An 18435-nucleotide genomic window follows, 5' to 3' on the forward strand; every position below is an offset into this window, starting at 1 on the left:
TAAGGGGCCATCCATAAATTACGTCACACGAATTTAACGACATTTGAACCCCTCCCCCCGTCCTTGTCACAAGTTGTCACATTTTGAACACATATGTACATATGCTAAACAATCTTTTAAATAAGTATGACTCGACACTAGGGCAATAACTATTATATGGAACTTGTTTCAGATGGGATGATGCTTGGATTACTATAGCATATAGCTTCCATACAAACTGAACCCATAGTTACTAAAAGGAATGCACCTGTAAAGGGTATATTAGCTTCGGTGCAGCCGAAGTTAACATTTTTTCTTGTTTCTATTAACTCCAGTAAGAGGAAGAAAAGTTCTTTGCTCTCTGAGAATAAATGTTAGATTGTAGGTCCTTTTAAAAACATGTTCTGCCAACTACCAGTGTCCCATTACTGTGCCCGTGAGAACATTACTTTCTTTATTTAGCTGATCCTCTATTCTGCCTAATAATATTTGGATTACATTCTCCAGGTTTCCTTATTTTCCATCTGTTTTGAGATTTTTGTTCATAAGCAAAGGCACTCTCACAAGTTCTCTTCTTTGAATTTAGCAATATACATATGTATAGTCGATCTACACAACTAATGTCGCTATTTATATACAAATCCTTTTTTTTTGGAATAAGAAAATGCAGAAGTGATCTTTTCTTACATCTTTTTAAACTTTTTTGACAAGACGAGTTGACTGTTTTCCTGCCAAGCGATAACTTGAGTGAATTTGAAATATTTTTTATAAAATTTGCTACAAGTGTTTATTGGCACCCAAGGGAGAGAATAATAGTACAGAGGGAAATATGTGGTTTAAAACTTGTAAAATGTGGGCGTTTAACACATCAGGAACTATTTGACCAATTTATTTTACGGTGTGAAAACGAGGGAAATCGGACTACAACCATGCCTCCTTCTCATATAACATATTTTTTAATTTCATCTTAATCTTTCGACAAATAGTGCTTTCAAAGTATTCTATCTGTACACCCAAAAATGCTCGCAGTCGGATCATAAAATCTCAAGCCCCATATAACAAATATGTGGGCCTCAGTGCCTACGTCTGACTATATACTAAAAATATCGAACAATCTGTAGGATACAATAATTTTCCGTCGTGTAAAAAAATGGGTAAATTACATTGCCCTTATACTTATTATAAAAACTTTTGAACTTTACGTTGACTATATGAACACTTTATAATATGACCCCCAGTTTGATCATTGAAAATTGCGGGAGTACAAAACGTCCACTATATTCAGCCATAGAAATACTTTTGTTTTAGTTTTCGACTACTACTGGAGAGTCTCTTAATTATAGTTTATTTAAAAAAAACCCAAAAGTGACACATCAATTGATTAAATATTTCTCGATATTTTAAAAGCGAAATATAAAAAAATTGTTTCGAGTTGCCACATGATAATAAAATCAGATGTTAAAACACTCCACAGATTTATTAAATTTATTTTTTTTTTGCTAAAGTACATAATATTTACATATACTTATTTACGATTTTTTCTTTTATTTACAGTCATCGTGTTGAACGTGATGTGTCAAGTGACGATTTGAAAATCTTCGGATTTCGCGTAGAGTCGAGCAACAATGAGATTGAATACCACGATGGCGGCGTGCCGAGTGTGCTTAAAGATACCGAATTTACAATGCGTATTTTCGGCAAAGGCATTACACCAGATACCGTTATAACATTTACTGCTATATCAAATACTTTTGGTGGAAAATGTCAAATACCAGCAACTTTGCTATACAAACCCATAGAGGGTTCATCGACCAACGAATCTGCTGTCTATCGCATGTCCCTGCCCAAACTGGATGTAGCAATGACCAATGGCAGTGAAACATTTTATTTGTGTGCCAAAAATGATCCACAAATGGATGTGGTGAGTTAAACAAAGTTTATTAGAAATTATTGCTTTACTTTTATTAAAAAAAAAAAACAGTAAAAAGTAGTGTTGGAAAATGTAATAGGGACATATCACCTTTACTCTCTTCTTCATTCTCCACTCCTCCACTGTAATTTAATTAAATAATCGTTACACTATAAACCTTTGCATCACAACAAAAAATCATAAGTTTGGGTGTAAATCCTTGTTGTATAAGTTGGAATAATAATGGGGACAAATTTAGTTAAATATTTACTAGTTTTCACTGAAAAATAGATAAGATCGCATAGAATAATAAAAAAATAAGTGAAAAGTTTATTCTTGATTTGGTTATATTAATACAGTATACTCTCGAAAAGTAAATTCTCAGATAGTAAATAATCGCGGAAAAGTAAATCACTTTTAAGATTACACATGCACCTTGAAAAAGTAAATTTTTTAATTTACTTTTCAGAGAGTGTGATAAAAAATTCGAAACGAAGCAAGCAGCATTTCTTACGATGATGCAAAAACACTTACTCTCTTGTTTATCGCGTCTTTTTAGTAAACAAGGAAACTGCTGATGAAATAGAAATTTTGTCAGACACTTCAGATGGAGAAGAAGTCAGCCAGGAACCCAAAGTGACATATGCGGAAGCAATTCAAAGCGTAAACAACTTGATCCACTGGTTTAAAAATGAAAACGATGCAAATCAGGTGTCAGACTTTTTGAATTGTCGTACAAAAATGGTCAGAAAATATATTGCAAAAGAAAAAAAACAAAAGAATATTCAAGATTTTTTCTCTTCATAGTAAATACATATGTATGTATGTAAATGTAAATATGTTTTTCATGTAAATCCATATGTTTTATTGAAGCAAATAAATGGATGAATTTTTTAAGTTTAAAAATGCATTTAATATTATAAAAACAGATAATTTATATATATATTTGGAAAAGTAAATTATTCGAAAAAGTAAATTACCCAAAATAAGTGAAAAGTTTATTCTTTATTTGGTTATATTAATCTTATCTTATATCAAAAAGTATCCATTTTTGTCGTCTAATAATCTTAAGAACTTACTAAATGATCCAGTAACCAGTCGCACAATTATAAAATGACTTCGTGAAGAAGTAAAGTTTTCTTTTTGACAAAAAAAATGTAAATAAGAGGTTTAAATTTGCTCTAAGGCAAATACTTCACAGAACTTGGAATAGCGTGCTTTGATGAAATGAAATGAAAGTACATTTACTTAGCTTCGATGGTAAAAATTGTTTACGACGACTTCGAAACGGGAAATTTAACCACTAAAATGTGAGCTCATGCAAAACAACGACAGAAACGATTCTTTTACATATAATTCAAGCAGCTCGCGACTCCCGGTCTTGAGCAATACCAAAAACTCTTTTGGGATCGGGAAGGATCTCTCCGAGCCTTTCGATACCAAACGTTTCGTTTCAGACAAGGCGACTTCTTCAATATACTGCTGGAGAGAATAATTCGAGCTACACAGCTGAATGGGAAACCACTATATTTTATGAGAGTGTACAGTTGCTGGCGTGCGCCAATGTAATTGATATCATTAGCCTCAATTGGCCGTTAGTTCTGCTTTCTCCACACTGGATAAGGAAGCGAAGCAAACGAGTCTGGTAGTGAACGATGGCAAGAAGAAATATCTCCTGTCATTGAACAAACAATCGTCGCACTCGCGACTTGGCGCCCATGTCACTAATGACAGCCATAACTTCGACGTCGTAGATAATTTCGTCTATCTTGGAACCAATATTAACACAAGCTATTATTCACGCCCTGCTATATGATGAAGAGGTATGGACGATGACAACATCTGATGAGTCGACGTTACGAGATTTCGAGAGAAAGGTGCCGCTTAAGATTTATGGCCCTTTGCGCATTGGAAACGACGAATATCGCATTCGATAGAACGATGAGCTGTAGGAGTTATACGACGACATTGATATATTTCAGCGAATTAGGAGACAGTAGCTATGTTGGTTAGGTCATGTCGTCCGTATGGGTGAAAAAACTCCAGCTCTGAAAGTATTCGACGCAGTACCCGCTGGGGAAGCAGAGGAACCTCCACTCCGTTTTGTCAGAAGAGAAGGACCTAGCTGGACTTGGTATCTCAAATTGGCGGCAACTGGCGAAAAGTTTTCTTTTGTAAACTCGGCTATAACCGCGTAAGCGGTGTCTACGCCAGTAAAAAATAAGAAGAAAAAAACATGGTATTCAATACCAGTCACGACTTGCACTAACCCTGTCTGCTCCATGCCACGTAGCTGTCAGTATGTGCTCAAAATAAAAGAAGCATCATGTAAAAATTAAATAAAATAAATATGAAGTAAATAACGCTTATACTTATTTTTATTTCTAAGCTGAAATAAATAATGTATTCGATTTTACTTTGTAAACGCAGATAAACTTTAAATAACTACACAAACATTAATTTATGATTTCCGTGCATGATAATACATATTCGAAATATATTACATTTTATTATGATTTTTGATTGGATTCAAATAAAGAATTAAAAATTTTAAACGTTTGTACTCTATTATATTTTCCAAAACTATATGTATTTAATTAACTTTTTGTATATAAAATCATATATTTCATTTGTTTCCACAATTTTATAGGGTAGCGCCACGGATACAAAACCGATGGTACATCAAGGTGGAGATGTTTATCTGCAAATGAAAACCTATGAAAATTTACTCCCCATCTGGCTGTCAATTGTCATCATTTTAGTCTGTTTAGGTTTCTCATCGTTGTTTTCAGGTCTCAATTTGGGTCTGATGTCACTCGATCGTACAGAATTGAAGGTATGAATGCATATATGCAATAACAAACTATGCTGATAAAAAAATTATGTGTTTATAATTGTAGTACTTTATAAAATATGTATTTTAATATAACATATTTAGTATACATATAATCATAATTTATTTTTTCAATAGATTTTGTGTAATACTGGCTCAGTTCGCGAACGTCAATACGCTAGAATTATTCAGCCCGTCCGAGAACAGGGTAATTTCCTACTGTGTAGTATTCTTTTGGGTAATGTGTTGGTGAACTCCACATTTACAATTTTGCTGGATGGTTTAACCTCGGGTCTTTTTGCTGTTATTGTTTCCACGCTTGCCATCGTTATATTTGGTGAAATTACGCCTCAGGTAAATCCATTTAATTTACTTAATTTAAATTCCGACTCATTGATCTAATTAAATTACCATTACTTATGTCATTATAGGCTGTTTGTTCGCGACACGGTTTGGCCATTGGTGCTAAGACGATTGGCATTACAAAGGTTGTTATGGTGCTCACATTCCCCATGTCATATCCGATTTCGAAAATGCTGGATTGGGCATTGGGTGAAGAAATCGGCAATGTTTACAATCGTGAACGCCTAAAGGAATTAGTAAAGGTTGGTAACTGGAAATATGGTACTGAGGTAAAGAATGTAATAAAATTATATTTACCTTTCGTTCAATAGGTCACAACAGGTACAAACGATTTGGATAAAAATGAAGTCAACATTATTTCGGGTGCTCTGGAGTTGCGTAAAAAGACTGTTGCTGATGTGATGACTCACATCGATGATGCCTTCATGCTATCGCTTGACGCTCTGCTAGACTTTTCAACCGTATCGGAAATAATGAAGTCAGGATACTCACGTATTCCCGTATACGATGGCGATAAGAAAAACATCGTTACTTTGTTGTATATTAAAGATTTGGCATTTGTCGATACCGATGATAACACACCGTTACGTACGTTGTGCGAATTCTATCAGAATCCAGTTCACTTTGTTTTTGAGGATATGACGCTCGATCTTATGTTTAACCAATTCAAAGATGGTACTATCGGTCACATTGCATTTGTACATCGTGTTAACAACGAGGGTGATGGTGATCCATTCTATGAAACGATTGGTCTTGTGACGCTTGAAGATGTTATTGAAGAATTGATTCAAGCTGAAATTGTTGATGAAACTGACGTGTATATTGATAATCGTACAAAGGTGCGTCGCAATCGTAGCAAAAAGCAGGACTTCTCCGCATTCGCCGAACGTCGCGAAAACCAGAAGATACGAATTTCACCACAACTCACACTGGCCACTTTCCAGTACTTAAGTACATGTATGTATGCTAAGATAATCTTAAAATAAGCAACAAAACCTTCAATTGTCAGTATGTAATGTGTTATTCCTTTTTTAATTCTACAGCTGTCGATGCCTTTAAAAAGGAACTTGTTTCCGAAAACATCTTGCGCCGCCTACTTAATCAAGACATTATTCATGCCATTAAGTGCAAGGGTAAAAATAAGGATGATCCTCGTTTGTTCATTTACCAACAAGGTAAAGCCGTAGACTTCTTCGTACTTATTTTAGAAGGTCGTGTTGAAGTGACTGTCGGCAAAGAGAATTTACTTTTCGAAAGTGGCGCATTTACATACTTCGGTACTGCAGCCCTTCAACCTAATGTCGTTGTTGGTTAGTAGCTGTAAAGCGATTAGTTGTCAATTGCATTAGATATTCATGTCAATTTTTTTCATTTTTTGAAGATTCACCCAGTCAACAAATGCGTGGTTCTATTCAGTCATTGAATATGGATTCGAAGATTCGCCAAACATTTATACCTGACTATTCGGTGCGTGCCGTTAATGATGTCGTATACATCGCAATAAAACGTAGCCTTTACTTAACTGCCAAGAAAGCTACACTTTTAGAAAAGACCCGCAAGAGTGGTATTGAGCTGAACAGTGAAATTACTGATGATGAAGTCGAAAGGGTAAGTTTCGAAGCGTTATAGGTTTATATTTCTTATTTGCATATGCGTAGTTGCGTATATTTTAAATATAGTACATTATTAAGGTCTGACATACACAAATTAAATATCGAGTATAATTCACAATTTCCACCCGAATGTTTAGATTCGATTAAAATTTATTATTTGCTATTACAAAATGGTTTTTATTTGCTCCGTTTTTATTATTATTGTTTAAAATATCATTTACGTTCGAAAAACTATAACAATTCTCCAAAAATATTTATATACACTAAATCAGTAATTGCCAGTAGTACATCAATAATTAATAGGGGTGTCATAGGAACACAAAATTATGAAGATATTATCTTCAGCAATTTAGTCATGATAATACCAAACACATTTTTTTTTTTACCAAAAAGCGCCGTTTTCCAAATATTTTTGTAGATCGCTGACCTGACATAAATCAGAGCACTTTCAATTACTTAGACACGAGTTACCGTAACGATTAAGTTTTGAAAGTAAATAAAATAAAAAGTTTTAGGTAAATACAAGAGCAGCTGGTTTATTATACTTCATATAACCAAAATAACTATTGCATAATTGGGTAAGCTAATTCGCTATTTTTACAAATTTGATGCCAAAAAGCGAATGTTGTTCTTCAAACTTATTCATTTTGATTGTCTAATTATCCCATTCATGGGCATACTGTTGAATAATATAAGACGAACCTATGTTTTCTTATCGCTAAACAGGGCTAGTTTTATCGCTACAATAACAACAACAGCTGTTGTAGTGAAATACACCTCGATCTAGAGAAAATCATAACAGGGTGTGCCTAAACTTAAATTTCCTGAACTGGGTATAGTAAGTTTGCCACGAAGCTTGTTACACCCAGAAGTAAACCAGACCCTTATAAAATCTATATACTAATGAACAGCGTGACGAGCTGAGTCAATTTAAGCATGTCTGTCTGTCTACCAGTACGTGAACTAGTCCCTGATATGATATGTCTGATTTGCACACGTTCTTTTCTACCCAAGAAGCTGCTAATTTGTCGAAACCACCGATATCGGACCACTATAACATATAGCTGCCAAACAAACTGACCTATACAAATCTAGTCCAGTCTATGAAAACTTTTTATTTTAGGAAATTTGAAACAGATTATGTCCAAGGCAACTCAACGATCTCCGAAAGTTTTTTTTTTTTAATTACTAGGACATATAGCTGCCATACATGGAAGGGTATTTATTATAGCTTCGGTAAAACCAATGTTAAGTGTTTTTTTAATTTTTGAGTAACTCATTGTGATTTTGAATTATACAAAGTTTCTTTAAATGTGACACTTATATAAACATACCACTTTTTTTTACAGTTATTACACTCTGTGAACGAGGATGAAATTAGGGCGCATGTCAATCATAAAATAGCTGTAACTGGCAGCAATACAGCTTCACCGTCATTAAATGTGAGTATTTGAAATATTTCACTGGCAATTAAATAAACATGAATTAATGAAAATATATTTTACCTACAGGACATATCATTACAAAGTCATAGTAATGCACCACCGCCGCACAATATGCACAGCAGTAGTAGTGGTGAAGTTTTAGATGTGGGCTCATTAAGCAGTCAAGTGACATCGGATCCAGTTAACGATCAATCAGAACATAATGGCGATCGCGAGAATGTCGCTACTACACCACTTTTGCCTAAGACTAGTGATAGCGCTAATAACAAATAACAACAAGCATAACACCCAACGCTTATAACTCAAAAGTTTACATATGCATAAGAGTAGAGAAATAGCAAGTAATATGCATTTTACGTTGATAAATATCGAAACGCAGTCAAACCTTGCATTACCACAAACAAACATTTCGTTCATCTGCGCTAACGCTTATGCTCAACATACACATACATCTGTATGTATATGCCGTTTAAAATCACATCAAAAAACACAACATGAAACATAAAACAAATATGTGTACATACTAAATATGTACTTAATTATAAACATTACCTGCGCATGCGCATTACAATGCTCTAACGCAAGATTACTACTACTACACACACACACTTACGTATATAGTTATTTACTTGTTATACTTAATTACTTTTACTCTCTGCAATGTAACTTTTGAACTTTACAAGGTGTTCAGGTTTGTTTAGGTTTTTGCTGAACACATCGTTGTCACGCTGTAGTTTTCCTTTGCAATTAACTTAAGCGTAAAATCTAAAAAACAAAAATAAACAAAAAAATAATCATGTAATGAAAAAAGATGAAACAATTAATTAATGATAATAATGAGTAACACAACTACGAGAGATACACAAACAAAATATTGCGTACATACATATTTTTTCAACTAAAAATAAATGGGGCTTGTACATGTGAATATTTTTTAAAAACGTCAAATTAATGTATTTTATAAAACAATACGCGAAAAGAAGTAGAAAAAAAGATTACAAGAGATTAACTATGACAAATGCATTTTCAGATGTTAGTGGCAACGTTGTGCATTTTAATTGCAGCTATGTCGTTTTATAAACGCGAAGTTGACTTGCATGTGAACGTTTAAGTATTAATGCAAAATTTTTTATGTTTTTTTTTTTTTTATTTCCACCATTTTAAAGATTGTGTTTAATTTTGCAATGGTTTGTCATTATATATAGCTTTAAGGCTAGTCCATTATTTGATGCTGTGTCTAAATAAGTTTAATATGTATGTATATGAAATTAATTTTGTGAGTGCGTGCTATTTAAATATTTTCTCAAATGAAATTATTGAGTAGGAAATTAAAAGTCAACATTATAATAAATATTTTATTATAATTACTACCATTTATTGCGGAAAATTGGATTCGCCTACGTTTTTTAATATTATTATTTTTGTATTTTATTATTTTTATACTTACGCCAAAATATACGCATAACTAACAACTTGCACACTGCTATCTGCAAATAATTTTGTCATAGAACACAGCAATAACTCTATCGTCATAAACGAACAATTGACGATAAGCCTATAAAAGTAATTAAAAAAAGAAAAACAAAATTTTAAAGCATTAATTTAACTTATGGGTGGGCAAATTGCGTATGTATGTAATAATGTTCGAAAATTATACCTCAGTGCGTACAATTGTGACGTACGCCCAATAATACCTAATGTACTTAAGAGCGATGTGAAACAACAGCAAAAGATAAACCGAGAAAATGAAAACTAAAAAAAAAAACAAAATAACACCATGTGGTAGTATTGTATGTATGCAAGTAGAATGAATTGAAAGTGCAACCCACTTTTGCAAAGACAAAACAGTTTTGCTGACATTATTATTGAACGCATTATGTTTAAAATACCTGTGTATTATTTTTCGATATTGCAGAAATTATATTGTTAAAGGCCAATAAACAATGTCGATATTTTTCATACATACAGTACATAACTAATAGTTTTGTTTATTGCCACATATGCTGTTTTATATATATATAAACTTAAGAGATTTGTTACTGGCGTTTATATACTATATATATACATATATATACATACATATATGTGTATTTAAGAACAAAGAGCGCTTTTATTTAAATTTAGTTTATATTATTTTTGTACAGGAGTTGTGAACTTCTTTACTTGTTGTCCATTTAATTATGTTAAAATGCGAAATATACTGAAAGTAAATCTATTAAATACAATTTATTGAAATTTTTATGGAAATTCTCACGAATTTAAGTAATTTAAAACAACAAAATATATAAATATATATGCTAAAGTGTTAAAAACCCTTCAAGCGCTTCCTTACTTTCTGGTTTTAAATATTTGCATACGTACTATCGTTTAAAAAATACAATAAAATTTAATTATTCTGAAATATGTTCATGTTTTTGTTTATTTTGGTGGCACTCAAGTGCAATTGCAAAGTGTTGAAGAAAGAGAGAAAAATGTAGCTAAACTCTTGTGTGTATTATCAATTATATATAAAACTATATTGAAGCCAACAAGAAAAAACAAATCCCTTTGGTTCTTGAAGTCAGTTGAAGATGATCATTACATCCACTTACATACTGCATGGGCTGGAAGGACTTTTCCCAGCAAAGAAATAATGAGTTTTTGACGTTAATTTCGGTTGCACCGAAGTTAGAGTACCCTTCTTAAATCAAAAAATTTCATACAAGAACTTTATTTTGCTCCGATATGAACAATTTGTTCGGCGATTGTAGCGTTGACTTCAACAATAACCAATGCCAAATTTCCTGTCAAATAAAAAAGTTTTCCATACAAAGAATTCGTTTTAATCGTTCAGTTTGTATGACAGCTATATGATGTAGAAATCCGATCTGAAAAATGTATTCCGGTATTGAAACTTTGCACAATAATTTATGCCAAATTTCGCGATCTTCTCTTTGTATGGCAGCTATAAGGATCTAATATCGGTAATTCTGATAAATAATCTGCTTCTGCTACAGATGGACGGCTGGGCAGGCAGAAATACATGGCTAAATCGACTCAGCTCACCACGCTGACTTTTTATATATATTCTAGGTGTTACTAACTTAATGGCAAGCTTAATATACCCGGTTCTCGTTATAAAAACGTTTTAATTAAAAATGGCTTATTCCACGACATAATGTAGAATAACTCATTTGTTGTCCAACACTTGAATACCCGTTAGAAGCTTCAATACTTACTTAACCAAACTTAATGAGTCGTAGCTTTGTCTTAACAAAAGTGCGATGCGACACTCATTGCTCGCAAAGCTTTTTGGTTTGTAAAAACTCTTGAAATATGTGCTACACGCAATTTTGTTAATTAACTCACTCATAAAAATCCATTATCGTAGGTTTTCCATATTAATGTCCCTAATGTTATTCGAGGGTTTCTCCCATAATCTTTCTATATCTATCAAATCGAATCTCTCTACGTGCGACGTTCATAACTACGGCGGTGTACTAGCCAAAGTTATGTACGTTTTGGCGTTCAACCCATATTCAACTCTAAATCACTGGTCTTCAGATTAGAACGGATTTTTGGAATTAAACTAAATTATTCTAATACCTTAAACCTCAAAAGCTGTGATATATCTTATCAAGGTCAGCGGTCTGTAGTAGGTTACTCCGAGCAGGGATCTCACTGCTAGAAAAACTCCTGCAAATAGGGGAATCATATTATATGTACTATATACACGAGGGAGGAAAAATGGAGACTAATTTCTCAACTTAGTCTCTTGACACAACGTTGATATCATTCCTTAAGTACGTTGACAACATTGCACAATTTACCGAAGAAACAACAGACACAACGAACTACAGACATGCACTGAATTTGACGTTAATCACCTCTTTGCATGACTTAAGAAATCTACTCATCTAACACCTCTCATTGTTTGGTCCACGATTTGATTACAATTAACTAACTGTTTGCCAGCAAAAAAGGGTCTGCATAACCGTTACAACAGTAACGCGGCGATGCTTCCATTTCTTTACGTTACTACGTTCCACAAAAGAGGCCTTTGTGACAGCAATTCGACCCAACGAGTGAAAGTTTCTAGTTTGGAAAGAGGTAGCATGGCGGTGCAACGGCTCGTAGCCTACCAATTTCGAAGCGGTGCGTTATCAAGATGCAAATACACTTTTTATCGTCAAATAGGGTATTTTTTGCGATTCGGCGTCGAATAAATCAATATTAGGAATTCCAGAAAACGACCAGAAAGCTACCTTTTCGCCTAATAGGTCATCTTTGAATAAGAATTGCGGAGTGAACTGTTTAGACTGTATCATGTATCCTTGGATCCAAGTTTCGTCCCTGATGACGCAGAATCTTCTACAGATTGCGCCAAACACTGTTGTGAGGTGTTCTCACGATTGAGCTTGTATTATGAAGTGACTAAATGCGATCCCTACCACGTCGACAATTTTCTCATGCTAAATATTTCATGCAGGGTCTTTTGAAATGCCTACTATCTGGGCTATCATATGTAGGTCTGACAAAACGATATCCTGTACTTTTCTCTGCCAGGACGCCATAGATGTTGTTAACATTTTTTGTTTAAGTTAGTAACTGAGTAAAAATAATTAAGGAGCACATGTGGGTGATGAAATTATAAAAAGTTTTATAATAAAGAAATAGTTTACATAATAATATAAAAGAATAATAAGAAGTAAAAAGGGCTAAGTTTGGGTGCAACCTAATGCAAAGTGAGGGAAATACCTTAACGTCCAAAAGTCAACCAGAAGATTGGAATTCATACAATTTTATATATACTATAACTCATTCACCAGCCGACAAATTCCGTATAGTCATACTACGTAGTATACGGGAGTGAGAGTAGTATCGACTTGACTTGATCTATTAACTATTATCATGCCACATACTAAAAAAATATTCCCTGGGTTTCAATAATGTACCTCACATACAATCACGAATCCTTATAATTGTTATATAAGGGCTAAGTCAAGCTTTCGCCCCATTGTATCTATTTTAAGTAGAAATATATATGTATGTACTGTTATGAGTAAAACACGTTCTGTAACTTTCAAATATTGGCCGATATATCCAGTATAAAGTCACCTGCAAGTTTATAATGTGAGAATAACGTCACGCATCAAATTTAGTCGAAATCAGTCAGTCGGTCCCGAGATATGTGATTTCACGAAAAAGTGACCGGTGCCACGCCAATCGTTCAATTTTCACACCGGCTCTCATTAAGCCCTTTCTTACCATCTCGGAGGTAAAATTTAATGTCTTTGGCGTATTTAGTTATTGATTTATTGCGCTTTTTATAGTATTGAACAGTACCGTTATATGGCGAGTTAGCGGGATTATCTTCCGATGTCATCCATTTTCACACTGTCGGTAGGAGTTGTTATACTCGTAATATTATATTTGCGCTATTTGGTTGTTGTAGCTTTAGTGGTTTCGGAGATATGTATGTATGTACATTAAACTTATTTTTATAATAATTAGTGCTTAGTTATGACACATTACAGGTTTTTGGTTAATAGCATTTTGTGGGCCTGGCAGTGGTCCGATTACGCCCATCTACGAACTCGTTCTTTTTTTTACCAGGGAAGGCGCATGCCAAGTTTCAACAAGATATCTCAATATTTATTAAAGTTACAGCTTGCACAGACGTAAGATCATTTATTTATATACTTATGTATGCATAACCCTATATCTATGCCGATTAGTTTTAGGTGATGCAGACAAACGTTAGGTGAACAAAACTATTATACTCTGTAGCAATATGTTGCAAGAGTATAAAAATAGTAAGTATGGAAGAAAATGACATTTCTAAGAGCTGTCGATTCTGAAAGGTCAAAATACGGACATAAAATCAAATTTGGCTCGAACTGGCCAAATCGAAACGATAAACAAATGTTTTCAGATTGGGGAAACCTTTTTTATGTTCGTGCGAAGTTTAATCTCTTTATGTCAATTAGTGTGTGTTCGGCAGCTAGTTGCTTATCACGCAAAAAGTTTGTCTGGCCATAGAAAAAAACTTAGTATCAAAAGTTATCAGTTGGTATACTAAATGTAGGAATAGCAAGAATTTCTGAAAATTGAAAAAAAAAAATCTTCTATATGTAAATTACTAATTTAAATTTATTAGAACACCAAAAAATTTTATTTGTTGTTCTGAGTAGTTAAAAATAAAATACATTTTTCTTATTCCAAATGTTTGCTAACATATACTACATTTATTAGCATTGTTGATGATATTGGAAATAACTCTATATTTGTATAAACAATTCGCCGTAGATGAAAGCTATTTGTTTTAGCAAGTTATTGGCATAATTGAACAAAATATATACTTATGTATATTTGAAATATTTACGCTGTATTAAGTGATTGTGTCATGAAATATAACGCTAATAAAATGAAAGAAAATTGAACAAAAACTTACAGTGCGAAAATTAAATTGTATGCTCTCTATATGAATTTAAATTGACTACGTATTTAATTTACCTTGACTTAATCGTTATTTATTTTTTCTTTCCTTTTACTGACTTTTTTGTTTTAGAGGAAAATAACTGTCGACGCAACAGTGTAGTTGTATAATTTAGTTTTGGGTAAATAATGGTTGATCATACTTTATTGAACCAAAATTTATATATTTTCTCAAATTAAGGATTTAAACAAAAGACTCGTGGTTTGTAAATTGTACTCTTGCACTTTTTAGCAACCAATTTGTGCAGCTTTTATTGAAGATTTTAGGCGAAATCATGACAAATCAATTTTTGTACAAAATGCAATTATGAAATATTTGGCGCATAACATGTTCGTATGTTTGTAGTAAACAGTGGTAGCGTTTCGGCTCTAATGTGCATTCAATTGAAATGAGCTTAAATTTAGTTTAACCTATTCAATAAATCTACTGCTTAAATTGAGTAGCTTATAAAATATTAAAATAAAAAAATACAAACGTATGTAGTATGTATGTATGTATGTTGTGTGAACTCTTTTGTTTTTTCGCTGTTTTTAGATGTTTTCAGACTTTGTTATTGTTGTTCATTTGTGGTAAATACATTAATTTATGTCTCCAAAACAATAAATGAATAAATTTATCCATTTAATGTAATCTCAGAAGTCTTTTCAGTTTACAAGTTATTCATAAAAAGTTTAAACACTCTTCGTCTACTTAAAACGACACACTGCATAATAATCGAATTTTAGGAATTCGTTTTGTAACTATTTGGATTTGAATAGCGATTTGATTGAAATGAAGGAGAGGAGTAAAACTTTATATTCATCCACTGCGACCGAGCTTGTATGCTGCTCAATGCCTATTAATTGTTTTTACTGTTACTGCCACAACTGATGTCTGCTAATCTCTGCGCGAGCTAGATCGTGATGGTGTCGAATCGCCTCGTCGATTACGTTTTGTCGGTATGTTACGTCTTGGTGACGGTGATACGGAGTCATCGTAACGCCGTTTTGGCGATGGTGAGGCACCACCGGTGCCACCATTACGTTCATCCTCACTATATCGATGGTATGTGCTACCATTCTCTGTCGTGCTGCGACCATTCTCACGTGACTTACTATTGTAGGCGACATCTCGTGATTTGCGTGAACTTTTATTCGCCGAAACTGAACGGCTCCGACTGCGTGATCGGCTTGCCGAAGCAGCACTTCGCGAACGTGATCTGTGATTGCGAGAAGCACTGCGAGATCGACTCCGTGAATTACTTCTGAAATTATATAATATATCCCAAAATAAGTTAATAAGTAAGAAATAAAAATAATTTTGTTTTTAATTAAATTATGGTCTCGCAATGTTTATCGAAAATAGCAGTAAAGCAATAATGTTTATTACAGTGTATACTATTGACATTGCAACAAAAAAATCGATTTTTCGAAAATTTCATACTGAGGCGATCCTTTAATTTCGCGTTTTTTATTTGTTTTATGAATCTTGATACATACTTATGCATGTATTTACCCCAAAAAGGCGATTTTTACAAATTGTCTAAGGTTTTCGCTTTCTCGGCAACGAGACTGCATGTAGCATGTATTTTGTAACGTGGCAAATAGTAAGGCAAATAAATGAAAAACAATTTTTAATCTAACTCTATCGGCCAATATGAAAGTCATGAATTTATTAGTTCTGTCTTAACCCATAAAGTTAGGGATAGAGAAGTGCCCAAGGTACGTAGACTAAGTCACATTATTCTTTTTCTGCTCTACTGGCATAGACGCCTATTCCTTCTTCACCTGATCTCTATAACGGAGTAGATGCCTTCTTCTTCGACTACTTGCTTAGGCGGACACTGAATCGAAAACCTTCAAAGCGCAGCCACTGTCTCTTGATTCGCTGAACGGTCAATGTCTCCGTTTATTAAGTTACATTAGTAATTACATATAATTAGCATATATAACAAATATAATTATCTTTCGCTAACAGTATTATGATTTAATCGGCTTACTATCATTCGGTACTAAAAATAGATGGCAACGATATGTATTTCTTTAAGGGACATAAATAATGTGAAATATAAAAAAATAAAATAAATCGAAATCTTATTCCTATAGGCTATACTTCCAAAGCTTTAAATTAATATTTCAAATATTCGACGCAACCGGAACGAAGATGGATTTTTAGCAGGCCAGGGATAATTTTCCCGCTACTATACAAAAACAATAGTTCAATCAGTTTATCTTTAGACTGAAGGCTGACAAACTTGCAAGGTAGGTACTTCAACCACAATAAATGTGGAATGGAAATGGGTAGGATTTTCTTCGGATTCTTACGATTCACTACTGTTGGGCCTCAGACCAACTCATCTTGCATTAGCAACTACTAGCAGCCGTGCATTTGCAAGGTACTTCCAACTCAGGGTAAGTCTACTTTTCAGTGGTTGTCAGAGTTCTAACTGGACACTGTCCGAGCGCGGCAAAATTCTTCCTCGAATGTCCCGCATATGTCAGACCAAAGTTAAAACTCCTCGGATCCTATCAGTTTAAAGATCCAGGTGAAACAACGTAAACAGGTTTGTGATACAGGGTTTTTTTTTTCCTCAAAGGATTCTGCATAACAGGCCTACCTAATCTACAATTTCTTAAAGATTAATGACCTTTCACATTTTTCAGCCCCGGTGAAAGCCGCAATCACACTCAGTATAGTTATTTTAATCTGTGGTGCTAACTATAAAGCAGATATCTCAGAATGAGTTATAAAAATGTATAAAAAAAATACAAGAAAAGATATAAATACGAATGTACGTTTAGCAAATTTCTTTCAAAAATGTGACAATTTTCGCACATTTTGAACAATTGCATATATATTACTGCCACGATTAGTAAATTTTAATATTCAGTTACCCCTTAACTAAAAGATCAACTTCCGATATCGTTTAATGCCTTCAAAAAATAGTAGAATATCTTTTCGGAAATATAAATTCTCTGAATATTATTAGTATGCACGCTTAACTTAAAATAAACGAATAAGACCGAGTTCTACAAAGTATTTACCTTATAAAAGAATTCACCAAACTACCGCTGCTTTGTTTAAGAAATCAAGTAAAATACATTTTATTATACATCTACAATTATTCATCAAAATCATTATTATAGGTACGTATATACCAGGTGTACGGGTATAAAGGGAGCGTTTAGATACAAATGTGTTCGTAGGGAACATTTGTTGTGAACGAGCCTTAATGTATGCTTATAAACAAACACTTTGTACATCTAAATTTTTAACCTAAAAATTAACACTACGATCAATAAAGCTAATCAGAGTCCGGCTCCTTAGTTTTAGCTTTCTTTTTTGCAGGTGGAGCCTCTGTTTGCTCTTGATCTTGACTTTTATTCTTCTTCTTCTTTTTCTTTTTCTTTTCTACTCCAGACGCTTCTTCATCCTTAGCCACCTGTTCAGCTTCTGCTATTGATTCATCTTTAACTTCAGCAGGGGATGATTCCGAATGCTTACGCTTTTTGACTGACAATGTGCTATCAGCTTCAGGTTGGTAAGTAAACACCTCGCTAAAAATAAAAAAACCATACATACATTAAAAATAATGTCCATTTTAACAAAAAAAAACCATATTTGCAAAATAATTCAGTTGCACCATCAGACAGCCAAGGTTTATCGTCATTTCATGTGATCAGATACATGCGAAACCTTTTTGATGTCATCATTAAAGTGCTATAATTATTTTACAAAATGTAATGCCGTATAAATCATACCTCTTAGCTTGATATTTTTCGAATTTAGCTTTAGCTTTTCCAGTTCCCGACAATTTTCGAATGTTGCCTTCTTCC

At 33.5% G+C, this 18435-nt stretch overlaps 2 protein-coding genes and 2 non-coding genes across 4 annotated transcripts; 1 reads left to right on the top strand and 3 right to left on the bottom strand.

Moving 5' to 3' along the window:
- Window positions 1-1533: 1533 nt before the first annotated feature.
- Window positions 1534-10549, top strand: LOC105233359 (unextended protein; the record flags this gene model as incomplete). Its single annotated transcript, XM_049462261.1, is given in 9 exon segments — window positions 1534-1900; window positions 4539-4724; window positions 4860-5075; window positions 5153-5326; window positions 5396-6041; window positions 6128-6394; window positions 6466-6692; window positions 8047-8139; window positions 8209-10549. Coding segments are annotated over 9 exon segments (2383 nt in total), but the record flags the coding sequence as incomplete, so codon positions are not given.
- Window positions 10550-14822: 4273 nt separating this feature from the next.
- On the bottom strand, window positions 14823-15863 carry LOC125775347 (serine/arginine-rich splicing factor 3-like; the record flags this gene model as incomplete). The annotated part of the gene is given in 1 exon segment (XM_049462262.1): window positions 14823-15863. A coding segment is annotated over 1 exon segment (367 nt), but the record flags the coding sequence as incomplete, so codon positions are not given.
- Window positions 15864-17674: 1811 nt separating this feature from the next.
- On the bottom strand, window positions 17675-18435 carry LOC105233360 (uncharacterized). The gene is made up of 2 exons (XR_007423700.1): window positions 18361-18435; window positions 17675-18156 (listed from the first exon to the last, which is right to left on the bottom strand). It is a non-coding gene; the product is annotated as an uncharacterized LOC105233360 (transcript).
- LOC115066700 (small nucleolar RNA SNORD53/SNORD92) lies at window positions 18241-18317 on the bottom strand. Its single transcript, XR_003846206.1, has one exon. It is a non-coding gene; the product is annotated as a small nucleolar RNA SNORD53/SNORD92 (small nucleolar RNA).

This window comes from Bactrocera dorsalis, unplaced genomic scaffold, assembly GCF_023373825.1.
Source record: "Bactrocera dorsalis isolate Fly_Bdor unplaced genomic scaffold, ASM2337382v1 BdCtg393, whole genome shotgun sequence".
Classification (NCBI taxonomy): domain Eukaryota; kingdom Metazoa; phylum Arthropoda; class Insecta; order Diptera; family Tephritidae; genus Bactrocera; species Bactrocera dorsalis.